Raw genomic sequence first — 27,047 nt, 5'->3', positions numbered from 1 at the left:
TATCTATATCTATCCATTATCTACTTTCTATCCATTATCTACTATCTATCTCTATATCTATCTATTTCTACATCTATCTTTCTATCTATATCTATCTAACTCTATATCTATATATCTATATAGCATTATACCCTATGAGGGGGTGCATTATTCCCTATGAGGGGGCAGCATTATACCCTATGAGGAGGCAGCATTATACCCTATGAGGAGGCAGCATTATACCCTATGAGGGGGGCAGTATTATACCCTATGAGGGAGTGCATTATACCCCTATGGGGGGCAGCATTATACCCTATGAGGGGGGCAGCATTATACCCTATGAGGGGGGCAGCATTATACCCTATGAGGGGGGCAGCATTATACCCTATGAGGAGGGCAGCATTATATTCTATGAGGGGTCTACATTATATTCTATGAGGGGGCTGCTTTATATTCTATGAGGGGGCTACCCCAACTCCTGCTACATAATTAAGACATGTACAACCTTATATTATACCCTGATATTAGCGTGTTTTACCGCACAATTGGTGGTCTGGTATTTAACTCTATGCAGCTACATAGTGGGCCCCAAGAATGATTTTCTCTGGTGGGCCCAAGGTGTTCCAGTCCGACGCTGGTAGGTACTGTAGGTCATTTCATCTTAAACCTTTAAGTTACACTTACTCTGCGGCCCCTGCTTCCCTTAGGTCCAGGATCTCCATTTGTTCCTTTATCCCCAGGATCACCCTGAATAATACATGAGAGCATCTTAGTTTTTATGACTGCATATATACAGTAAATGGTAGTCAAGCCTACAAGCCGAGGGGGTTCATGTCTCCATCAGCCTGTCTGAGACATAAATATTCATTTGGCATATGTAAGTAAAAAAACTGATAGGGCATGGTGAATTTCAACATGCTTGGTCTTTGTTATCAAGGGATATAAGCCACAGCCAGAGGTGTCTGGCAAAGGTTTATTCCATCCGCTCATTGATAACACATACATTTTTGGCCTAACCAAGAGGGTGGTGTATAGGGATTTGTCATGAAAAAGTGTTGGCCAAACATGCATTCAACCAACCAATAGTTATGGCTTATTGAAAATAAGTTCCTATGTGCTAGAAGCAAAGTCAAATTCACCATTTTTGCTTAAAACGTTTTCTTAAAATGCTAAAAAGATCATAAACCATATGCCCAAAGGGTTTTTCCATTCACGACAAATTAATATCCTAAAAATAGGTCAATATCGGATCAGTGTGGGTTTGAAACGCAACATGTCATTTGCTCCAGTAGCAGCCAGATGAAAACGCATCACACGAGGCTGCAATGCGCAACTCCATCCATTAGGAACAAATCCTAATCAAAATTTCCATTCCATTATTTAAACCCGGCTGCATATAGAACTTCGAAAAGCTGATCAGTGGGGTGCCGATATTGCTTACCGACTCTTGGGATAGGCCATCAATTTGTTATCAGGGCATATTTTAACAATAATGAAGATCTTTACACTTGAGTGATACAAAAGCCTCCCAGAAAGTGATTGGGGTATTTATTTTACCTTTACTCCTGGGTATCCAGGAAATCCAGTTTCTCCCTAAAAGAAAAAGAAAAAGAACACTCTTAGTATACTTTATTGCATTTTCCAGCAAACGAGGAAAAAGCTAAAATAGCAAAAATAAATTTGTAACTACATAAAACAAATAGACAAGGGGTGTTCAATTCATAATAACGATATAATAAACTAATAACATGAAACTTAGTTAAAGTTTTGTTTGTTTTTTTAATTTGTCTTGCAACGTTCTGGAACACTAAAATGTAGTCACTTGCATTCATTGTAACAACCACTTGTGTCCTGGCAATGCTCACTGAGAAGCTGGCAACTGAAAGGAGTTACACATCCTTCTGGATACACAGAAATGTGTGAATGCTAGCAACAGTCCTGCAGTGAAGTAGTTTGTTTCACAACTATAATTGTAAAACACATGGAAACACATTCCGAAGGATTAACTGACGCTTACTTTTCTGCCCTTGGGTCCCGGTTTTCCAACTCCATCTCGTCCATCATCTCCCTATAGTAAAGAAGGTTGGTGACTTAATATTGTGTATAGCTGGGTTTGCTCAACAGGAAATTACATTAGACTCTTGTAAATTAGTACAGCCCAAATATTCCCAGTAATCTATTTGGGAATTTATATGATAAAATAATGCCACCGTCCAATGTGTAGGGTATGGAGTTAACTCACTGTCTCTCCACGAGGTCCAACTGGTCCATCAGATCCTTTGGCTCCAATATCTCCTGGTTCACCCTTTAGAAACAAATTATGAAAATTCCTTTAATAATATGTCATTGCCTACTTTTTCATGTGGACTGTGAAAGTCATTACCGAAACTAATAAAAATAGTTAGTCACTGCATGCTGATGATGAGCAGGACTGGACTGAGGGTTCGGTGGGACCCTCATTTTACTTCCGAGACCCAGATTCTACCTGACCTCTTATCACAGCAACATACAAGAAAGAAAATGTATGTCTTAAATTCTAAATTCACAAGTTAATTATTTTATCCTTGTTCATTCAATTCAATTTTAGTCCCAGAAATCTAAGTGCAATAGGTTTAAAAGTACAATGTGAAAAACTACAGATGATATCAATTTTCTTTATACCGAACCTAGAGGGGGTTATAAATAGAGAGACGAGACTATGGTTTACATTGGAAACACAACAGCTGGTTGTACAAACCTTGCGCCCGAGTGGTCCAGGTCTGCCACGATCACCAGCAGCTCCAGGAGTGCCTCCTGCTCCCTAAAAGAATACCAGAATGCAAATACATGAGTCAGAAGAAAGCTCTTATCAGACTAATTCCAGCATTTTCTCCCCATGTGTAATCTCTATTTAAGGCACTTTAAATAGCACTTGTGAACATATGTAAGTAATCTAACATCACTCCACATCTAATTCTGATAAGAGGATTCATTACAATTTCAAAGTGAGTTCTGGAGACTCTGTTAACCAGAGTCGTCTACGCTTATTGCATATTTTATTTTTGCAGCATTCTTCCCACCCTAGTGCCATTTGAAGAGAATACTGTTTTTGGCAGAATCTCACTACAGTTGTTACTATAAAAAGAATAATTAGTTTATATCGATTGAATAGGTGATTATCCCTTAAATATGTGTTAGGATACTTCACACTGCAAAAATAGCAGATGTAATCTTACTCTTGGTCCTGGAAGACCTTGCTCGCCTCTTGTGCCTGGCGTACCAATCTGTCCCAGGGGACCCTAAGAATCAGACAAACAGGCATAAGGTAAAATGCTGAATAGCAATAACACTGCTAAAATACCATGATTTTAATTGCTTACCTGAGGACCCCTCAGACCTTGTTCTCCAACTCCGCCTGCAGCACCAGCACCTCCTCTGTTACCCTACAAGAAGACGTAGGACGATATATGTTCAATATAGATGAGCGAATCGATTTGATGCAAATCGAATTTGTATGGAATTTTATGAAACTTGCAGGTCTGGGTAAATTTGAAGAAAAGGGCGTGAAACACCTCCAAAAATGCCCTCTTCGTTTACCACATTGTGAAAAATTGTATCAGAAAAGACTTACAAGACCTCTGGCGTATTTGCGTGGTCTTCCCTCAGAACACCTGACAGATATAATATTTTGTACGTGCAACTACATATCTAGTGTTTCTTTTTACATTATTTGTGGTAACAGTTAAATAATTAGGCTTGAAAAAATTTTCAAAGGTTAGAGTGCTGTACAAAATGTACACTACCGTTCAAAAGTTTAGGGTCATTTAGAAATTTCCTTATTTTTGAAAGAAAAGCACAGTTTTTTCCAATGACGCTAGCATTAAATGTTTCAGAAATACACTCTATACATTGTTAATGTGGTAAATGACTATTCTAGCTGCAAACGTCTGGTTTGTAATGCAATATCTTCATAAGTGTATAGAGGCCCATTTCCAACAAGCATCACTCCAGTGTTCTTCTTATGGTACTTTGTTTGCTAACTGTGTAAGAAGATTAATGGATGGATAGAATACCCTTGAAACCCCTCGTGCAAGTATGTTAGCACAGCTGAAAACAGTTTGGCTGATTAGAGAACCTATAAACCTAACCTTCCTTTGAGCTAGTTGAGAATCTGGAGCATTACATTTGTTGGTTCCATTGACCTCTCAAAATGGCCAGAAAAAAAGAACTTTCATGTGAAACTCGACAGTCTATTCTTGTTCTTAGAAATGAAGGCTATTCCATGTGAGAAATTGCCAAGAAACTGAAGATTTCCTTCAACCATGTGTACTACTCCCTTAAGAGGAGAGCACAAACAGGCTCTAACCAGAGTAGAAAGAGAAGTGGGAGGCCCCGCTGCACAACGGAGCAACAAGACAAGTACATTAGAGTCTGTAGTTTGAGAAATCGACGCATCACAGGTCCTCAACTGGCAGCTTCATTAAATAGTACACACAAAATGCCAGTGTCAACAACTACAGTGAAGAGGCAACTGTCATGTCGGATGCTGTTCACACCACAGCGTCCGGCAGGCAGCGGTAGTTCCATCTCCGTCCACTATAGCCTCAGTGGCGCCGGCTTGATTTTACTCAGGTTATCTGGGGTTAATCTAGCTGGAAATCAGGTGGGATGTTTGGTCACGCCCACGGTCTTTAAATAGTCGTGCTGGCCTGTGGGCGTCGCCGATTATAGCTTGTGTTTTGTGCCAAGTGGTTCCGGTCTGGAGTGGAGGTGTTGGAGAGAGAAATTCATATCTGGTGTCGTATGATCCGTTGTTACCTTTTCGCCTTCCTATATTTGTGCTTTGTTTTGCCCTGTTCACATTATAGTATTGTCCTGTGTGGTTGCGGCGCGGTGTGGTTTGAGTTCTCCCTGTCTGTCATTACTGTGTGGGTTTTGGTGGTTTGACATCTCACTGGGTGGAGGGTGGAGGGTTCAGCTTAGGGCTGAGCAGGAGATAAGGAGAGGCTGGAGGCTCAGGCATTTGCACCTTTAGCAAAAACCCTGGGTTGAGGGTCAGACAGGGTTTTCCCTAGTTTGAGGGACTCCGCAGGGGCCCGGGTTTTGTCAGCCTCCTTCGACCTAAGCCTCGCATAACATTATAATCGGCCCAACATTTTTCCATGGATTCCATGACTTCCATAAACCGCCAGTTGGCGGCGCTGTCCGTACAGGTCACCGAGTTGAAGGGGGCAGTTCAGCAGCAGGGCCTGGTTGTAGCTAATGTACAAGCGGCTTCTGCTGGTGCAGGTGCCGAGCCTAAGATTCCACTGCCTGAACGATTTTCTGGGGAACGCAGCAAATTTGTCATCTTTCGGGAGGCCTGCAAGTTATACTTTCGCATGCGCCCGGTCTCCTCAGGTAATGAGGCTCAGCGGGTGGGTCTGGTGTTATCATTACTGAGTGGGGACCCCCAAGCATGGGCGTTTTCCTTGCCAGCCGACTCTGCTACGATTCATTCGGTTGAGAATGTTTTTTCAGCACTCGGGCTCATTTATGATGACCCCGACAGATTGGCTTTAGCAGAATCTAAAATCCGCGCCCTCCGTCAGGGGGAACGTATGGCGGAAGACTATTGTTCAGAATTTCGCCGTTGGGCAGTAGACACACAGTGGAACGACCCAGCGCTGCGGAGTCAGTTTATTCATGGGGTCTCAGAAAGAGTTAAACAGGCCATCCTGATGTATGAGACTCCTGCATCGTTAGAATCTGCCATGAGTTTGGTTATCCGTATTGATCGCCGTTTGCGTCAAGGGGCGCAGGAGACGCTGCCTCTGGGGGAATGGGGGAAAGCAGGGGTGCCAGTGTGGTTGCTGCAGAGGAGCCCACGGAACCTATGCAATCGCTGGGGTATCACATGTGCAGCGTCGCGTTCCTGGGTTCAGGAAGCATGGAGCATGTTTTTACTGTGGTAAAAGAGATCATTATGTAAATGCTTGTCCTGTGCTACCAAAGAAAGTCGCACCGGCGGAAAACTGGTAAGCTCAGAGGGTATGGAGGAGGCCCAACTGAGCGTATGCATATCCTCCATGATGGTATCTCAATGTATGCTCCCTGCCAGGGTTATTATTGCGGGCAGAGAGCTACCAATATCAGTGTTTGTGGATAGCGGTTCAGCCACCAATCTCATGGATGAGGAGTTTGCACGCATGGCAGGTTTCAAGATCGAAAAACTCCCTCATCCTATTCGCGTGGTTACCATTAATGCTGCTCCCCTCCCACAGGGGGAGATTACTGAGTTTGTAGCTGAGGTTAAACTCCACATTGGGGTCCTACATTCTGAGTGGGTTACATGTAAGGTACTCAATAATCTTCCAGCACAAATAGTCCTGGGTTTCCCATGGTTGTCTAAGCACAACCCGGTGATTGACTGGAGAACCCAGGACATAGTCCAGTGGAGCAGTTTCTGCCAGGAAAATTGCTTGGCCACATGTGTGTCCGCCGTGAAGTCCAGCCTTCCGGAGGCATTGCTGGATTTTGCGGACGTATTCTCTGAGAGGGGTTGCTCAGAACTACCTCCACATCGAGCCTATGACTGTCAAATTAGGTTAAAACCCGGGGCTAAATTGCCAAAGGCGAGGATGTTTAGTATTTCTGGTCCGGAGAGACAAGCTCTTAAGGACTACATTGCGGAGAGTTTAAGTAAAGGGCACATCCGGCCTTCATCCTCACCTGTAGCAGCGGGGTTTTTCTTCATTAAGAAAAAAGATGGGGGGTTACGCCCGTGTCTGGATTTCCGGGAGTTAAACCAGATTACGGTCCGTGATCCCTACCCGATGCCTCTGATCCCTGATTTGTTCAACCAGGTGGCTGGTGCGAAGTGGTTTTCCAAACTTGACCTCAGGGGGGCATATAACCTCATAAGGGTCCGTCGGGGGGATGAGTGGAAGACGGCATTTAATACCCCTGAGGGTCATTTTGAAAGCCTAGTTATGCCATTTGGGTTGACAACCGCGCCTGCTGTGTTCCAACATTTCATAAATGATGTATTTGCTCATGTGCTGGGGAAATTTGTGATTGTGTACCTGGATGATATCCTTATTTATTCGAGCGACCAGGACACTCATTTAGAGCATGTCAGGCAGGTGTTACAGCTGCTCCGTGAGAATAAGCTCTATGCTAAGCTTGAAAAATGCGTGTTTTTTGTTCAAGAGTTGCCTTTTTTGGGATATATTGTGTCCGCCGCAGGGTTTAAAATGGATGCCGCGAAGGTGCAAGCGGTGCTGCGATGGGAACGGCCTGGTAATCTAAAAGCGCTCCAGCGGTTCCTTGGGTTTGCCAACTATTATAGGAAGTTTATTAAGAATTTCTCTACTATAGCCAAACCGCTCACGGACATGACGAAAAAAGGTACCAATCTCGCTATCTGGTCTGAGGATGCGGTGCGTGCATTTGAGCTTCTGAAGAACCGTTTTGCTTCAGCCCCCATTCTGGTGCAACCGGACGTAGCTAAACCTTTTACGGTGGAGGTCGATGCGTCTGAGGTGGGAGTGGGGGCAGTACTGTCACAGGGCTCGTCCTTGAGCAATTTGCGTCCATGTGCCTACTTCTCCAAGAAGCTGTCGCCGGCCGAACGGAATTACGACATCGGCAACAGGGAGTTGTTGGCCATCAAATTGGCTTTTGAGGAATGGCGACACTTCTTGGAGGGGGCGGCCCACCAGGTCACAGTCATCACCGACCATAAAAACCTGCTCTATCTGGAGTCGGCCAAGCGTCTGTCTCCCAGGCAGGCTCGCTGGGCATTGTTTTTTACACGTTTTAACTTTCTGGTGACTTACCGTCCTGGGGCGAAAAACACCAAGGCGGATGCCTTGTCCAGGTGTTTTCCGGGGAGAGAACCTCGGGAAGAGCCGGTACCCATCCTCCAGGAAGGTGTAGTGGTTTCGGCTCTCACGACTGAGGTAGAGGCGGAGATTGCCGAGACCCAGGAGGAGGTACCACCAGGACTTCCCGCTAATAAGTCGTTCGTACCCCTTCATCTTCGTCTTAAAGTGTTGGGGGAACACCACAACTCTGTCCTGGCCGGTCATCCAGGGGTTAGGGGCACCTTGGAACTGGTATTGCGCCGCTTCTGGTGGCCAAAAATCCGGCAGGATGTGGTTTCCTACATGACAGCTTGCATCACGTGCGCCAGGGCCAAGTCGCCCAGAACCCGTCCTGCTGGCACTCTACAGCCTCTGGGGATACCTAGTAGGCCATGGACAGAAATCTCCATGGACTTTATCACAGACTTGCCTGCCTCGGCGGGGAACACGGTCATCCTGGTGGTGGTTGATCGATTTTCGAAGATGGCGCATTTTGTGTCGTTGCCTTCCTTGCCCAATGCGAAGACGTTGGCTCAGGTCTTTGTGCAGGAGGTGGTCAGACTGCACGGAGTTCCGTCGGACATAGTGTCTGATAGGGGTACCCAGTTTGTGGCGAAGTTTTGGAAAGCTTTTTGCTCACGATTGGGGATCAAGTTGTCTCATTCGTCGGCGTTTCATCCGCAGTCAAATGGTCAAACTGAGCGCATGAACCAAAATCTGGAGCAATGTCTGGACTAGATTTTAAATTCATTTGGTAACTCATTTGATTAATAAAAGTATGGGTTTTCATGGAAAACAAAATTGTCTGGGTGACCACAAACTTTTGAACGGTAGTGTATGGTAAAAGGAAAATTTGTAATGGCAATTGACAGGGTAGTGTAACAGAAAAAAATGTGGAAGATGCTAGCAGCAACAGATGCACCACCACTGGCAAGAACCATCTGGGCAATAGTACTAACAAATACAGGCCACAATTGAGCTTATTTGCCTCCAGCACGTGATTTAATGAGGAGAAACTGTAGGCCTTATGTCTCAGCAGGATGATGTTACCTCTGACAGTGACACTGTCAGTTTGATTCAGCATTCTGCACAGAACAATTCTTCTGATCACAAATGATGAAAAGATAATTTGTGGACCATTTTTTAAATTTAATTAATTTTATTTTTAAATGGGTTGTTGCTTACTACCGATTTACCATCTATTTCTATGGTTAGGATGTGTTTGTGTTAAATAACTTGGGTTTGATACAGCCCCAATAGACTTCAGAGTGTTACACACATCTTTTCAGGGCAACTGGAAGCGAGAGCAGTTTTGTAAACAGATTTTTGGAAAAAATGAATTGAATCTGGTGAATTTGAATTTCAAAAGATTTGATCATCTCTAATGTTCACGCATAAATAGCAACATAGTATGATAAATGGGCAAAAAAGGGTACTAAATAACAAAAGGAAAATATCCAACTTACCTTAAGGCCAGGAGGTCCTCTACGACCTGGACCACCCTATGACAAAAACAATGAAAAGAAAATAATAGTGAATAAAATGCTAATACTGTTGTAGAAAATACCCATGCCAAGTTTTTATGATATAGAACTTATGTTGGTGTCAGAGATATTATAGTTCATTAGATGCTGCTATAAATATCCAGAAAAAAAACTTTGATACTGAATGGTTTCTGAATGTTTTTTAATTAATGTAAAATGCAATGGTTTCATACTACTGAACCATAAGGACCCAGGTTGTTATACACAGGCCCGGACTGGCGCTCAGGAGAACAGGAGAATCCTCTGGTGGGCCTCTGTGGAGAAGTGGGCCATCACTCTCAAATATGAGCAGTACTTAGCACCAGGGCTGGACTGGCCATCTGGCAATTCTGGCAAATGCCAGTAGGGCCTGTCTGGTTGTGGGCTGTCTTATCTGCTATGTTGTTAACAGAATTGGTGTTCTCATAACACCCATACTATTAAGAGTTTTGAGTGAGCACAAAGTCGCTGACTCCGTCACACCACAAGGTCACGGGTATCATTAGAAATATTGTTCTGGTAGTAAATCTTCCTTTCCCCCATCCAGGGTAATATTAGTAATAAATCCCATCTGGTGCTAGGGGACAAGGACAACATGGGCCTGTGTGATTTAAAATGCCACGGCTGAATTTTAGTCCCAGTCCGTGCCTGCTTAGCACAATACACTTGATTCACGATGTACAGACAAAGGTGACATCTTATTTACTTAACAATTAACCCAGTTTATTACTATATAAATTTGGGAATGAGGATAAAGCCATATTTGCTTGAAGCTGAAAAGTGGGGCCCTGTAGTTTGTTACTGTTAGGCCCTTGGTAACCCAGTCCGACAATGGTTACACAAGATCCATAAAGTTCAAGACTTTTCTATCATGTTGACATATGTTACATCCAACTCTACCTTCTCTGAAGATCATAAACCCAATCTTTCAACCTCTAGTAGCTTACCCTCCTATAATATAATATAGGTTGCATTCTTTAATAATTTATTTTCAGCTTTATTCTCTTGTCTGCTTGTATTTTTTTGCCAGTGTGATACCATCACACAATGCCATATAATTTCTCACAAACGTCATAGTAGTGATGCATTACTCACAGCTTTTCCTGGACCGCCAGGTTGTCCTGCAGGACCATCCCTTCCAGGCTCTCCCTGTTAATAAAAAATAAGTTGTGTTACATCATATTCCATGAAGAAAGATTTTGATTGAACTTCATACTGGTTTCTTTCAGTATTCTTTATAATTTTATCATCAAAGGACTTTTGTTGTAGGAAACTGAAAAACAATGAAAACCATATGTCAAATTGTTTCTTTCAAGTGAATGCATAATGCCCTTTTGAAGATTCAAAAAGTTGTAATATGTTATACTACAAAGGACAATTGCATTTGAAGTGCTTTACTCTCTGGTTTTCAGTATACTTATAAATTATTCAAGTAACGCTCTGTTTGCATGATGTTATGCATATGCTTGTCAATGCATAAAAAGTATAGACTTTTGTGCTTTCTTCTACAGTGGGTCACCGCAAAAAAAAAAAAATCACATTGCATGCAACACATTATTTATAATATTGGGCTTTTGTGTTTCGTGTACATATTACATATGTTGAGAGATTTCCCAGCATATTGAGCAAAGTATATTTTTTTGCTATTTAATTTAAGAGCAGTAAAATACAGGAGCAGAGAACCTGATTCCAGTGACGTGTCACTTATTAGGCTGCGTACAGTAGTTTCCAAACAATGAGTGTTTTATCAGCAAGAGATTATCAATGCAGGACTAGGTGTCATGTGCAGGCCAGTCCAGTTTATCTGTGTTAACCTGCCCCATCACTGATTGGCAGATTGCTGACAATGTACAGTATACAAAGGAAGCTGTCAATCAGGGCTGTGGGTGGGATTATATAGCAGAGAAAACAGGAAGTCTATCAAAGCTGCACCAAGCAGAACAGTAAGTGATACATTGCTGGAATCAGGGTCTCTGCCCCTACATCATGCTGCTTTCAGATTCCATAGTAAAAACCTGCTGACAGATTTCATTTAAAGCAGCAGAAACAAAACAACAAGCATACTCTAGTCCCAATGACCATTATACGAGGAGATTTACCATTGTCCAGGACTACTGTACTGATGACCCATCTTTTAGATTGATCATCAATATTAGATTGGTGTGGGCCTGAAACCTGGCACCCCAACCAATCAGCTGTTTGCAAGTCCCACAGCGGGGGGAAGTACATAGTGCACGGCGATGGAGCACCACAGCTCTGTGTAGTGGATATTTTCGTGTATTGCATGTAACCTCTCATTTGTATAAATGGGAGCAGAGTTGCAGTACCTGAGAAGAGCTACTACATGATGTACAGCGTTGTGGTGCTCCAGCTACGAACACTGTGTACTTCCGGCCACCATGGGACCTGCTAACTGCAGATCAGTGGGGATGTCGAGTGTTGGACCTCACTGACTCCATACTGATGACGTATCCAAACAGGTGCAGACACAGACAGAAGAGGGTCCATGTGCAAGAACAGTAAATGGGCACATTGCAGAACATAAGCGCTTCATGATGTACCCCATTATGTATCTATGACTGAAGTTTCTGGCTGCTTTGTAGGTAATAGTGGGCTCCCTTAACTTTTGGGCTCCCGTGCAGCTGCATAGGTTGGAGAAACGGTTTGTTGGTCCTTGTATCCAAAGTGTAGGTCATCAATATCGTACTCTCCGAAAACCCCTTTAATCTATAACCATAATTACATGAATCATTATCTAAAGTCAGAGATACTTTACCACACTTCCTGCCTCTCCCTTTGGACCTCTTGATCCTCTCTGAGTAGAGTCTGTTCCTGGCTCACCCTAAAACACAAAAAATAAAGATTAAGATTTATGAGAGGTTACTAGACATGGAGACTTTATGAACAAGGATGCACGAAATTCATTAAATCAATTCTGGACAACCCCTGCTTAGTCAATTCACAACCCCATATTAAAAAATATAGTGTATACTCCTCCCGGAGAGGCGCCATTCCAAAGATATCGGCGCCATTGTTCCCAGAGAGTGATGTGACTTGTGTCTTGTGCCAGCTGCAGCCAATGAGTGGCCTCTCGTTAGCTGCAGCTTGCTGGACATCCACCCTGACAGAATATCGATGGGCTGCAGCTGATGATTGGCCGCTCATTGGCTGCAGCCGGCACGTGAGTCAACAATGTCACATCACCACTGGGAACAACGGTGCCAACATTGCTGGAACAGCGCCACTGCAGGTTTTTATTATAGATGAGTTCCTGAATTGATAAGCAGGGGTTGTCCTGTGGTGGTCAATCTCTTTAAGAGGCAAGATTTCGGAAGTAATTTATGACATTTTTATACTGTAAATTATGATGAACTTGTCATCCACGCTTGGCGTTGCCTCCTTTGGCTAATAGCTTACCATATATATATTAAAATGACAAAACTTGCTAAATTTTTGCACCACTACTACATTTTGTGACATGTCAAACAGTTTTATGCAAAAGGTGATCTGAGGAAGAGAAATGTTCCACCAAGGAAAGCTTGATTGGATATGTCACATATGCTTTTTGGATCAATTTGGCTAAATTCTACCCAAACAATGTGGTCCTGATTCATCATTTGTGTTTTTTTAAGTCACTTTTCTTTTTTGTAGTTTTCACTGATGTTTTTTGTGCCAGATTTCTGCCGTTGACAGGTATTGCAACTTTTTAGAGGGAAAAGTGTTGCAAACAAACATACTGACATACATAAAATCACTTGAGGTAAGGAACTAGAGTAGAATAGCACCAAATTTTTGCAACTTTTTTTTTGTAAAAGTCGCATTTTATGAATTTGTGGAAAGCATCTGAAAGAGCCACATTAATGTACAAATCAGGAAACGAACCAAACCGCAAAAAAACAACTTGAATAAAGACGAAAATCGTTTGATGAATTTGTCACGAATCCAAAAGTAACTAATTGACAAATATTCATGGCAGAAACCTGGCAGAAATATCTTGCTGAATCATAGAATCATAGAATCGTAGAGTTGGAAGGGACCTCCTGGGCCATCTGGTCCAACCCCCTGCTCAAAGCAGGATTCGCTAAATCATCCCAGTCAGATGTCTGTCCAGCCTCTGTTTGAAGACTTCCATTGAAGGAGAACTCACCACTTCTCGTGGCAGCCTGTTCCACTCATTGATCACTCTAACTGTCAAAAAGTTTTTTCTAATATCTAATCTGTGTCTCCTCCCATTCAGTTTCATAGAATCATAGAATCGTAGAGTTGGAAGGGACCTCCTGGGCCATCTGGTCCAACCCCCTGCTCATGACCATCGGGTCATGTGCTTGTGTGTTCAACCCTCTAATGCTGTTGGATGTAAAACATTACACAGAAATTCTTTTTCAATTAGAGAAGCACCTTTAGACAAACTTTAATCTAAGTTAACCTTAGCGAGACCTTCAAAGTCTTTTGGTTTGGCTGACTTGCACTTAAGGCTGGAGTCACACATAGCGACTCACCAGCGATCCTGACAACGATATCAATGTGTCAGGATCGCTGGTGAATTGCTATGTGATCGCTGGTGAGCTGGCACACAGACAGCTTCACCAGCGAACAGCACAGCGACGCCCAGTGCCCGGCGTCGCTGTGCACGTTAGTAACTAGTGCGCTGATGCAGGAAGCTGGTAACTAACGTACACATCGGGTATCTAAGGGATGCACGTCCCTTGGATACCCAATGTGTACGTTAGTTACCAGCAGATGGCTGGTCTCCCGCCTGTCACACGCAGCGATGCGTGGTGGCCAGCGGGAGACCAGCGACCAAAAAAAAGTCCTGGCCTTTCCTGCAGCGATCAGCGATACCGGCAGGGGGGCCGGTCGCTGATCGCTGTCACACACAGCGATCTCGCTGGTGAGATCGCTGTTGTGTCACAAAAATTGTGACTCAGCAGCGATCTCGCTAGTGAGATCGCTATGTGTGACGGGGCCTTAAGGGGGTTTATTTAAGCTCTCTTAAATAGCGCCATTAATTCCACAGCGCTTTACAAATATCATGATCATTGTCCCCAACTAATTACACTGAATGTTCGGCAAAAATGAATAGAAGGTCACATTACAGGTCCATGTATCATTAAGTCTTACTGTATACAACATACTTACTGGATCACCGCGCAGTCCTTGGTCTCCTCTTTCTCCTCTCTGGCCTTTCTGACCTTTTTCTCCCTATTTGTTAATAATAATAAAAATGATGTCAGATGCAGAGAGTGAAACATTGCATGTACTTATTGAAACAGAGTAAAAGTATTCAAACGTACATACTAGACCTGTAAACATCACACTTGAGCCTTATATTTGGCCTATATACTAGAAAAAGCTCACGGTTAGAGATGAGAACTCAAACTTAAATGTTCGGGGGTTTGTACTGGACAGTAACTGTCTGGTGCTAAACACAGAACACAGCAAGTCTGTTGCAATGTTAGGAGTTCCAGGGGTAGAGAGAGAGAGAATTTTCCAGGTCAACAATTTGGGTCTCCATTCTTTTCAATCAGGGACAGGTTCTGGTTCAAGTTCGGATATAGTTCTGATACCCAAACCAAACTTTGGAATAAAGTTCAGGTCAGGTAACAGAACCCAAACTTCCACGGGTCCACTCATCCCTACTCTTGGTATATACAACAGTTGTTTTCATAGAGCTCCAGTTACCCTATTGAGGTTAACAAATTATTCGTTAGGCCTCTGACCGGCTTGAATACATTAGCCTGCCATTTTCTCTACAGAAAACATAGTTAACTTAATTTTGTTTATGCAGAAACTTTGGACTAATATGCAAATTTGCACTCTAAGCTTATACAGTGGCAAATGATGCAATCTTCTGTCAGAGGCATACTTTGAGAAAACCTTCTAATGTATACTTTTAATTTTAGAAGGTTATGGTGCTGTTATGTTGTGCAGACTAGTGTCATGGCATCTGTGTATATAATGTAGCCAAAAGAGCCGGATGCATTTGTGATTGGTTAGGGAGAATATTCACACACCGCATCAGGTCTCCATCAGAATTTGGGGATTTTAGACTGCAATAAATTTACCATGCACTGCATTATTTTTCCAGTTAAAAGCATGATATACACCACTAACACTGGTGTGAACAAAGCCTTAAAGTCAGAAAGATGTGCTAGAAACTGTAATGTGAATAGATAAGTGGAAACTACTGTGTTTTACAGAAGGAGAGAGCAAAATAACTCACCCGTGGTCCTTGGCTGCCTCTATCTCCTGCAGATCCAGGGGTACCTCTCTTACCCTAAGGTAGAAGATTGGACACTTTATCTCGCTCTTCGTTTAGCATATATATAGGTACATTAATGTGTAATAATGACTGTACATTACACAGGCTATAAATGGATGAATTGCTTTCTTCTACACAATTCTAATGGCTACATGAAATTAAGGGGTCATTCCTACAGTATCTCAACCATTTATCCCTTCTTCCCATCTACTAGAACAAATTGGTGGCCAGATCTGTTATAGTCCTCTTCCCTAAAACCAGTCATATATCAATTAATCTTATATCTAATATGAATAATTCATATTTTTACTCTGTAGACTTTCAAAGATCATTATGTAAATATTCTACCAACATAGACTTAACTAACTAACTTCTTTTAATAAAAGGTAACAAATACACTAAGTGCAACCATGTATCAAACTTACATCTTCACCATCAATGCCATCCAGGCCAATTTCTCCTACTTCACCCTGCAGATAAATGATACATTAATACATTAGGTAGGATTGATTTATGCACATGTATGATATAAGATAGAGAAATGGTAAAATGCTACTACTCTTTTACTCTTTTAACTTAACCTAGAAGTCTAAGTAATTCTGTAGCATGCTACGCAGGGACTTGTGGATGTGAAAAAACTAGGGGCTACTGTCAACATTAAAAGCTATGACCTATTCAAAAGATACGGGTCCTGAAATGTGCCATCAAAATGGAGAGGTGACAGTGCATGAATGCCATATCTCCAATGATTGTCTGTTGAACTGCTGGAGATAGCTGAGAGCTGTACTTCACCATCTACAACAGCCCCATAGAGAATGAAAGGAGACAAGGTTCGTATATGCAATTCCAGCATGATATGTCGGAGCCCCGTTTTTCGGGTTTGAAGGTTGGCCAGTGGTCAGCCCTCCTCCTATCTGCAAGATATTACCCATTCTTTGGATGAGTTAACTTTCTATTATGAGATTAAGATTGCAGATGTTGTGCTACCTGTCACATCTAATTATAGTTAATGTGGATGAGCAGAGATCCAATAGGGTTGGTTTTTTTGCCAACTGTTGAGTTGAGGATGTCTATGTCTCACAGCTACAAACACTCTGTAGCCCTGGCCTTATATCAAAAACAAATTCTTATGTACAAGCTAGTGTATGTTCATTAATTGTGAGCCAAAATGACTTGTGTGTTGGTTATTCTGTAAATATGTTTTCTTCCAAGAAGGAACATGTGTTGTGAAACCTACACAACTTGGAGATACAACTAAGATGCTATTGTGGAGATTCTGTTACCTTGTCTCCAGAGAATCCACGAGAACCCTAGAACAAAGACAAAAAAATACAATTTGTATAAGTTTCCAAAAAATGCAAGTTAGAAAAGCAAATGTGCAACTCCAAAAAGAAAATGATCTCGTACCTTGAACCCTCTTTGACCTGGGCATCCTCGAAAACCTTGTGTTCCATTTGTGCCAGGTGGACCACGCTCTCCCTAAGGCGTAAAACACAATGTATATATAGGTTATACTAAATTTGTGCTTATATTTATATCTTCATATCTCATTTTTAATTTAATAACCATTATAAATGGATTGAAATATATAAGAAACAGATACCGTAAATGGCATTACTTACAGGTCCGCCTTCTTCTCCTGGGAAACCTTGGTGACCCTTGAGACCTGGCGCACCCTTAAAAACAAAAACGTGAATTTCACATTAACATCTAAACTTTACCATGCTTTAAATCACTCATTTATCCACTGACACAAAGAATGTGAATAAGCAAATTATTTATTTCTTTTGCTAGTCTGCCATTTTACTATCCATACACCTTAGGTAGCTGTTCATCTCACAGCAATACCTCCATTCTAAATGTGAATGGATTTTTAAAGGATAAATGGAAAGAAGTGCTACCAAAGAGCTCTGAGCATGGTTAAAAACCACATGTGACATAGGAAAGGTTGGATTCACGCTACGGGATTGTCATGAAAAAGTCTTCCCTGTAACTTTTCGGTAATCAAGCAGTGTAAACAGGCTGCCACTCAGCTGCTCAATAAGCAAAATTCTTACAAATGTTATTCTCGGCAGCACATCATGGTGTTTAAAAAGTACATGTGCCACCGAGGACGATGGCACTCTGCGACCATAGAATGATCTAATACTGATTGTTTTTTACTACATTTTACTTAGTTTCATCTGAAATGGAATATACTGAGAATGGAAATTTTATTAATATTTACAAGGATTTTTTATAGATATATTTTCACTTTTCCCGATTACACTGTGTTATCACAGTTTTGTCCCTCGGACAGTTTTGACTGTTCCTGAAAGAATTTTTCATGCTGATTTCAAAAAAGACTTCAGATTTTTCCTATCACGTAAGGTTTTTGAGAAATTATATGAAACATTATAAGATTCTGTTATAATTCTAAAAACTCATATATGAACTTTTTCTGAAACAGTGTATTCTGAATTTTCCACTGAAATAACATAAGTCGCTGATCTACACATATGCAAGCACTTATTATGTGTGTATTAGGCACAGTGAATTATTCGGGTGACCGTGTACGGAGCATACCACATCTCCTGGGCAGGGGAGGAATCAAAAGATAATACTGACATACTTAGAGCATGGCTGAATGGATCACGACCTTCAATGCCGTTCGCTGTCCCAATGATATTGAGCGATCAGAGAGATCATGTATCAGTCTGCTACTTCTGCCTTAAAAATGTAACAGGATATTCAGCAAAGAACAAGGAATCAATAGAATATCCTAATCTTCCTTCAGCCATAAGACCAGTGCCACACGATGAAAGTCTTCGTGTTCCAAAGCCGCCCAAAGTATGGGCAATTGGAGGACGATGAAGATGAACTAACAATGTCAGTGGAAAATGAAACTGCTGCAGTCCCAGACTTTGAGCCTTCAACATCTAATCCACATCTGTTCAGACAAGCTGATCTGAGTGACTTGGTCAGAGATTTGAAATTGTCAAAGAGGCAGGCAGAATTATTGGGATCAAGGCTTCAATAACGGAATCTCTTATTACCAGGAACAAGTGTTTTTGTTTTTCACAGTTGTCAAGAAGTCCTTAATCAATTTTTCAACGATGTCGACAGTTTAACCTTTTGCAACAACGTTTTGGAAATGTTTGGTGCTCTTGGATGCGAACATGACCCGAAAGAATGGCGACTGTTCATTGACTCATCAGTTTTAAGTCTGAAGGCTGTTTTACTACACAATGGAAATATCTATCCTTCTATACCTATTAGACAATGCCGTACACATGAAAGAAACATATGAGAATATGGAGTTACTGTTGACCCACATTAGTTATAGAAATTATAACTGGAACATATGTGGTGATCTAAAAGCTGTTGCACTTCTTCTTGGACTGTAGCTTGGATACACCAAGTATTGTTGTTTTATTTGTGAGTGGGACAGTCGTGCACGAGAAATGCACTATTTCAGAAAGGACTGCCCACTCTGCGAAAACCTGGTTGCTGGACAGATGAAGGTTAAACATAATCTTCTCATTGATCCAGCAAAGATATTTCTCCCTCCTTTCCATATTAAACTTGGGCATATGAAGAATTTTATCAAAACAATGAACAAAGAATCGGAAGCCTTTTCTTACTTGCGACAGAAATTTCCAAGAATAAGTGATGCAAAGATGAAAGAAGGTATTTTTTTTGGCCCACAGATCAGAGGTATAATAAATGACAGTAGCTTTGATGGTCTTTTGCAAGGTGCTGAACAAGTGGCATGGAGAGCCTTTAAAGATGTGACTTCAACTTCCTTTGCAACAGCAGGGTACCAAACTTTGAACAACTTGTGGACAACATGCTCACATGATATCATTTGATGAAATGCAATATGTCACTAAAAATGCATTTTCTACAATCTCACTTGGACTTTTTTCCAGCCAATCTTGGTGCCGTTAGCGATGAACATGGTGAAAGATTTCACCAAGACATTGCGCTGATGGAGAAAAGGTACCAGGGAAAGTGGAGTACATCAATGCTGGCTGACTATTGCTGAAATCTTATTCGAGAAGCACCTGACACGGATTATAAATGAAAGTTATCTGCAAAACACTTTTGAACAATTGCTTTTGCTACTGACATCGATGCACATGTACTGTACAGTATGTAGGGTCTCGGACGCCATAATGTAGACTATAAACTGTTGTCTCTTAAAAACCTTACATGATACAGACTTTTGGAGCACATATTTGTGTTCAGCATATCAGAATCTATAAGATACAATGAAATTTTCTCAGGGGACAAGAACTTCCCTGAAATTTGTTGCGCAGTGTTATATATATGTGTCAAAATTTATCTTACTTTTGGTCCAGTGACGCCTGGAGATCCAATATCACCTCTCTCTCCTGAACATTTGCAAGGAACTCCACAGCAACCTTTCTCTGCAATGTTATCCTGTGAATAAGACATGAATTGAGTTACTACTAGTCAGTGCTATAAAAGTACAGTATATACATTATGACAGTGCTACTGTACTGACCGCTGCAAGACAAAAGTAGAACTCACCAGTTCTTCAATGATCTCGTAATCCAGATCCACACGGTTTAATCTCAGTGGGTTATTGTATGTGAATCCTCTGCCAAATTCTAGCTGCATTATTTGGTCAAATTTGGGGGTGCTTTCCATTCCCACAAAAAGCAAAGCTCTTACTCCTATAGATACATTTTAAAGTCAAGATCAGCCCATTGTGTAATATACTTTCTTTATATGCCTTCTTCAAGCAGCAGAGGTATTATAGCGCATGACTATAACTGTGATGTTTAGCGATGTTTTATTTCAGTTACTAAATTCTCAATGCTAGGTTTTGTACAAATACTCTAGACACTGTTTCCTGTCCCCTCTTTTGGAGAGAAAATGAAGTACAATGATAAAAAGAGAAATGTTCTAATTAAATTAGTGCTGATGCTGCTGTGATCCCAGGACTTTATTGCATAGTTGCATCTACTAACGCACAAACAACCTGATATTTCTGTTTTGGTAACATATTCTAATCCTTATTTGCAGTAACCATGTAAAGCATTTTCCTGAAAATACTTTACTCTGCTCCTAAATTTTCATTGTCTGCCATGTCACACATATAAAGGAGTTGCAGCCCTGTATCCAGTCATTGTTTCTACATGCTTTCTAGCTTACAGTACTCTGTACACTATTTTGTATCCCTTCTTATGGGAGAGAAGAGAGATTACAATGAGTATGAGAACATTTCATGTTCTTAAATTGGTGCTGATGCTGTTGTGATCACATGACTTTATTGCAAAGTTTCCTATTTAGATTCACCAACAAACTGATATTTTTGTTGGGTACGATATCCAAGTTCTCCAGTACGATATCTATGTGACACATTACCCACCAAATACTTTACTCGCTCCTATTTCACTAAAAGGAAGTTGTTTGTTGTTTTCATTGTCTGCCATGTTACACATATAAAGGAGTTGCAGTCCTGTATCCAGTCATTGTTTCTACATGCTTTCTAGCTTACTCTATACCCTGTCTTGTTTTCCTTCTTATTGGAGAAAAGAGAGATAACAATGAGTAAGAGAACATTTTTTTTCTTAAATTGGTGCTGATGCTGCTGTAATCACATGACTTTATTGCAAAGTTGCCTATTTAGATTCACAAACAAAACTGACATTTTTGTTGGGTACGATATTCAAGTTCTCCTGTACAATAGCTATGCAGCACATTACCCACCAAATACTTTACTCGCTACTACTTCACTAAAAGGAAGTTGTTTGTTGTTTTCATTGTCTGCCATGTTACACATATAAAGGAGTTGCAGCCCTGTATCCAGTCATTGTTTCTACATTCTTTCTAGCTTACAGTACATTTTTTCTTCTTAAATTGGTGCTGATGCTGCTGTGATCTCAGGACTTTATTGCAAAGTTGCGTATTTAGATTCACAAACAAACTGACATTTTTGTTGGGTACGATATTCAAGTTCTTCTGTACAGTACCTATGTGACACATTACTCACCAAATTGTTTACTCGCTCCTAATTTACTAAAAGGAAGTTGTTCATTATCTGTCATTTTACAGATATAAAGAAATTTCAGCCCTGTCACCATTCAGTGTTTCTATACGGCACCAGACCCCTTTTTTGTCTTTTAACTACATGCTTTCTTGTCCACAATACTGTACACACTGCTTTGCGTTTCCTCTCCATGGAGAGAAGAAACAATGGGAAACAGAGGAATTGTCTTCTTACATTAGTGCTGATGCTGCTGTGATCTCAGGACCTCATTGCAAAGTTGCCTCTACTGACACATAAATGACTTGATATTTCTATTTAGTTAATACATTTAAATGTATTTAATTATATTCCTCTAGACTTGGATTCACTTTAGGCATGCACAGGGTGCCATTTAGCAATTAATAATGGCCAGTACATATCCAATCTGCCATATAGTTTAGTAATAGGACTTTATTTGAACAAGTGGAAAGTTGATGTAAAATGTAATCTATGTTCTATACTGCATATCTTAGATTATTAGGATGAATGTTAGGGGAACATAAGCTCAACCACAATCATGTTGCTACCACTGCTCTCATAAACTGCTACTTACCTGCCGTTTGCAGTGATAAAGATGCTTTCTGAAGTTCCGCCATGCTTGCATCAGCACCATCTGTTATGTGGATAATAACCTGCATATAAAACAACACTACTGTCAACTCTCCATAAAATTTCTACAGACTCTGATTTATACGATGAGGTACCGTGAAATGAATATATGGGTATGAAAGCCATGCACATTGCAAGAGATCTATATTTTTAAACTCCTTTTTCAACCCCTTTTTCAATAACCAGATAGCTTTCATTTTTGTTCTTTCATTTTTCCTTCCTCTGTTCCAAGAGCCATAACTTTTTTTTTCCCCGTTGACATAGAAAATGAGGGCTTGTTTTTGTGGGTTGAGTTGTAGTTTTAAGATACACTTTTCATTTTACTATATAATGTTTTGAAAAATTAAGCAAGCATATTCCAAATGTGTGAAAATAAAGAATACAATTCTGCCACGACTTGTTTTGTATTTTGCTTTTTCAGCGTTCATCGTGTGGTAAAACTAGCCAGAAAATATGATTCTAAGAACAAAACTTAGAAGGTATATTTGTATTTTAGTGATTACAAAAAATTCCAAACCTTGTAAAAAAAAATTTGCTTGTGTCGCCAATTTCAGAGATTAGTAATATTTTTTAAATTTTTCCGTCAATTTGGCTGGAACAAGGTATTTTTTTGTGTGTATGCTGACTTTTTCATTTATACCATTTTGGGGCATATATAATGTTTTGATCACTTTTATTGTACTTTTTAGGGAAGTGTATCAATCAAAAGACAGCAATATTTTCCATTTTTATTTTTTTCAGCATTTAATATACACTTTATATAATTTTAAGTTTTGATTGATCAAACATTTACGCTCATTTTTATTTGCTTTATGTTATTTATTATTAAATGGGACAATGGGAGTGATTTTATCCCCTTAGTGACAGAGCCAATTTGGTACTTAATGATCAGGCCAATTTTTACATTTCTGACCACTGTCACTTTATGAGGTTATAGCTTTGGAACTCTTCAACGTATCCCACTGATTCTGAGAATGTTTTTTTCATGACATATTGTACTTCATGTTAGTGGTAAAATTTCTTCAATGTAACTTGCGTTTATTTATGAAAAGAACAGAAATTTGGCAAAATTTTTGAAAATTTTGCAATTTTCAAACTTTTAATTTTTGTACATTTAAATCAGAGAGTGGTGTCACACAAAATAGTTAATAAATAACATTTCTCCCATGACTACTTTACATCAGCACAATTTTGGAAGCATAATTTTTTTTTGTTAGGACGTTATAAAGCTTAAAAGTTGACCAGCGATTTCTTATTTTTCCAACAAAATTTACAAAACCATTTTTTAAGGACCATCTCACATATGAAGTGAGTTTAGGGGATCAATATAACAGAAAATACCCATAAGTGACATCATTCTAAAAACTGCAACCCTCAAGGTGCGCAAAACCACATTCAAGAAGTTTATTAACCCTTCAGGTGCTTCATGAGAACTAAAGCAACGTGGAAAGAAAAAATGAATATTTTACTATTTTCATAAAAAATGTAATTTAGAACCAATTTTTTCATTTTCACAAGGGTATCAGGAGAAAATGGACAGCAAAATTTGTTGTGCAATTTCTCCTGAGTACGCCGATACCCTATATGTGGGGAAAAGCCACTGTTTGGGTGCATGTCAGGGCTCAGAAGGGAGGGAGCACCGTTTGACTTTTTGGAAACAAAATTGGCTGGAATCATTGGTGGCGCCATGTCGCATATGGAGACCCCCTTATGTACCTAAACAGTGGAAACCCTCCCCATTCTAACTCCAACCCTAACCCCAACACACTCCTAACCCTAATCCCAATCCTAACCATAACCCTAACCACAAACCTAACCCTAACATGCCCCTAACCCTAATCCCAACCCTAGCCCTAACCCTAGCCCCAACCCTAACCCTACCTTTAGCCCCAACCATAACCCTAACTTTAGCCCAAACTCACTTTAGCCAACTCTAACCCTAATGGGAAAATGGAAATACATTTTTTTTACATTTTACTATTTTCCCTAACTAAGGGGGTGATAAAGAGGTGGCTTGATTTACTATTTTTTTTATATTGGTCACTGTGATAGGGTCTATCACAGTGTTCAAAATGAACCAATAGAAATTCCTATCGTTGCCGGGTGCTGGCCGGCAGATCTCGCTGGACGCACTGCGCATGCACCCGCCATTTTCTCCCGGAAGAACATGGTGGCAGCCAGGGGGACTTCACGGGGGATTGCAGGAACAACGGTGGTACTGGAGGGGGATAGGGGGACGCTATTTCTCTCTCCTCTGATGTGCGATCACATCAGAGGAGAAAGCAAATAAATGGAAAATCTGACTTTTTTTTGCGATCGCTGTTATACCATTAATAATGGCGATTGCAACACTGGGGTCGGTAATAACCGACCAAATCATGTTCTCTGGGTAGCTGAGACCCCAAAGAAATTCCGACTCTGGAGGGCGCTATACTCTTATTCCTCAGCACTGCTAATTAACGGCGCTGTGGTTTAAGTACCCTTAACTGCCGCTGTTAAAAAGAGTATAGGTGGTCATTAAGGGGGTTAAACCTTTTTATATTTTATTTTTCTATATTTTGCTAAACTTTTTTTACTTTTTTACTCTATTGTTTAATATCCCGATTTGATCGCTTTTACTATAATCTGCAGTACTAAAGTTTTCTGCAATATATCGTGTAATTGCAGTTAGCTTCACAGAAGGACTAAGATAGACTTGCATTAGATGCGGAAAATCAGCAGGTTAAACATGCACATGGATTTTTAGTGCCTTTCATGGCAGAAACGCATAAAAAACTAATGTAATCCGTACCTTTGAATGCCAAATAAGAGAAGGTTTCAAAAACAAAGCAGCTTTATTTAAAGCATTATACACCTTACCAAGACAAAAAATTGCAGCATCATAAATGCGATAAAAACACATGTTAAAAGAAAGCACAAAAACGCAATGAAAAAATGCAAGTAATCTAATTTATATTATAGGTGCAGAAATGGTGCGAAAATTCTGCTACGTCTGAAACTAACCAAATGCTGATCGTGGGAACATAGCATTAATGTTCTAAATATGGGAGACAATCGTATAAGGTGAGGCATTGAATTTTAGAGGATGGGGGATTCCCGGGAAAAAACTTGGAAGTAATTGGGTGAGGAACCAGGAGAGTGGGGGAGAAAGAAGTCTTATGAGGACCGGAAATTACATGGAGGTATTGGAGATTAGTTCGGAGGTGTATGGAGGAGACAGGTTATGAGCAGCCTTATAAGCAACTGTTAGTAGTTTAAACAGGTTTTGCTAGGGAATTGAAAGCCAGTGAAGGGATTGGCAGAGGGGAGAGGAGTTGTGGGATGAGAGGTGCATGAAGCGGGCAGGGAAGTTAAGGACAGACTGGAAAGTAGAAAGTCTTTGTTGGAAGGTTACAGAGAAGGATATTGCAATAGTTGAGAAGGGACAACTAGAGCATGTACTAGCATTTTTGTTGATTTGCAGATGAGGAAAGGACAAATTATGGAAATATTTTGAGTTAGAGGCAGCTAGAAGTGGAAAGGGTTTGGATGTGTGATTTGAAATACAGGGCAGAGTCTAGGATTACACTGAGGCAGTGGACTTGAGATACAGAAGAAAGCATGATGTGATTTATTATGATAGATGGATAGACAGACACAGACAGACAGACAGATAGATAGTGTCACGCCGGCGCCGCCTGTCAGGTCGGGGCCGGCGCCGCCTGTCAGGTCGGGGCCGGCGTCACCTGTCTTGCCGGGTCCCGCTCTGCCTGCTCCTGCTAACTGGGTCTCCCCCCGGCTCCCCGCTCACCTCTCCAGCCGGCGCGTGGCACCCCCGGTCTTCCTTCCTGCAGCTCTGCACAGGGCTTCCTCGTCTTCCTCTGCTCCTGTCCTGGGCATGCGCCTTAGGCCATGTGTATGCGCTTTTCCCCTCTCTTAACCCCTTCTGCACCTTCCCTGTGGAAAACTTGCCAATCAAGCTCCAGCACAGGGTATATCAGGCGGCTCCTCCCTCATGGAGGCGCCTGATTATCGTGTGCCTTCCGTACGGTACTCTGGCCCCGTCTGGTCACTCCTATCTCCAGTCGCTCCTGACTCCTGTCACTCCTGACTCTGGACTCCTGTCGCTCCTGACCCCTGTTGCTCCTGACTCCGGTCACTCCTAAACCTCTGCCTTGTCTGTCTCACCCGCACCTGAGCAGCCCCTCTTAGTATCAGCTGTCACAGTATTTGACTCCTTCGGGCTTGCTCCTAACGGTCCCTGTTTAGGGGTCGGCACCACCTGGCCAGCTCGCCCCAGGGATCCCGGTACCATGACCCAGAGGGTCCACTCTTGCTACTCATAGCAGATAGATAGATAAATAGATAGATAGATAGATAGATGAAAGATTATATATTCGGTTCTGTCCACATTGAGTTTTAGAAAGCATGATGATAAGGAGGTAATGGTGGATAGTCACCCTGGGATTCTGGACAGTAGAGAGGTGACATTTGGTCCAGAGAGATAAATTTATGTGTCACTAGCATATAGCTGGTACTGGTAGCCATGGGACCTTATGCTCTGTCACTTTATTAAAGTCTAAGGAGATCCAGGCGAGTACAAAGTCTTTGCTGCCAAATGAAGAAAGGATCTGTAATAGGAAAGAGTGGTCAACTGTGTCCAATGGAGGGGACATGTCTAGAAGGAGGAGTTTTCAATATTGTCCATTAGCCTTGGTGGTTAGTAAGTCATTAGTTATTTTGCTTAGAACAGTTTCAGTGAAGTAGTAGTGACAGAATCTGGATTGTAGGTTGTCAAAGAGTGTGTTGAAGGAGGGGTGGGATTAAAG

The 27,047-nt window shown here is 41.2% G+C and overlaps 1 protein-coding gene across 1 annotated transcript in view; it reads right to left on the bottom strand.

Annotated features, from left to right (window-relative positions):
- Nucleotides 1–27,047, bottom strand: part of COL6A3 (collagen type VI alpha 3 chain) — a 170,408-nt gene that overhangs the window by 41,857 nt on the left and 101,504 nt on the right. Inside the window, exons 13-31 of the mRNA XM_073553278.1 lie at nt 22,184–22,262; nt 20,127–20,272; nt 19,923–20,015; nt 17,213–17,266; nt 16,998–17,069; nt 16,874–16,900; nt 16,016–16,060; nt 15,552–15,605; nt 14,468–14,530; nt 12,105–12,170; nt 10,424–10,477; nt 9,272–9,307; nt 3,339–3,401; nt 3,195–3,257; nt 2,717–2,779; nt 2,222–2,284; nt 1,997–2,047; nt 1,537–1,572; nt 664–726 (exon numbers count right to left, since the gene is read on the bottom strand). Of these exons, the coding sequence (XP_073409379.1) occupies nt 664–726; nt 1,537–1,572; nt 1,997–2,047; nt 2,222–2,284; nt 2,717–2,779; nt 3,195–3,257; nt 3,339–3,401; nt 9,272–9,307; nt 10,424–10,477; nt 12,105–12,170; nt 14,468–14,530; nt 15,552–15,605; nt 16,016–16,060; nt 16,874–16,900; nt 16,998–17,069; nt 17,213–17,266; nt 19,923–20,015; nt 20,127–20,272; nt 22,184–22,262 (1,191 nt within the window). The remainder of the gene's footprint in view (nt 1–663; nt 727–1,536; nt 1,573–1,996; nt 2,048–2,221; nt 2,285–2,716; nt 2,780–3,194; nt 3,258–3,338; nt 3,402–9,271; nt 9,308–10,423; nt 10,478–12,104; nt 12,171–14,467; nt 14,531–15,551; nt 15,606–16,015; nt 16,061–16,873; nt 16,901–16,997; nt 17,070–17,212; nt 17,267–19,922; nt 20,016–20,126; nt 20,273–22,183; nt 22,263–27,047) is intronic.

Source organism: Dendrobates tinctorius, unplaced genomic scaffold (assembly GCF_039654945.1).
Source record: "Dendrobates tinctorius isolate UK_male_01 unplaced genomic scaffold, ASM3965494v1 ptg000199l, whole genome shotgun sequence".
NCBI lineage: Eukaryota > Metazoa > Chordata > Amphibia > Anura > Dendrobatidae > Dendrobates > Dendrobates tinctorius.
The sequence above is the reverse complement of the archived record's forward strand: the minus strand, read 5'-3'. Positions and strand labels throughout refer to the sequence as shown.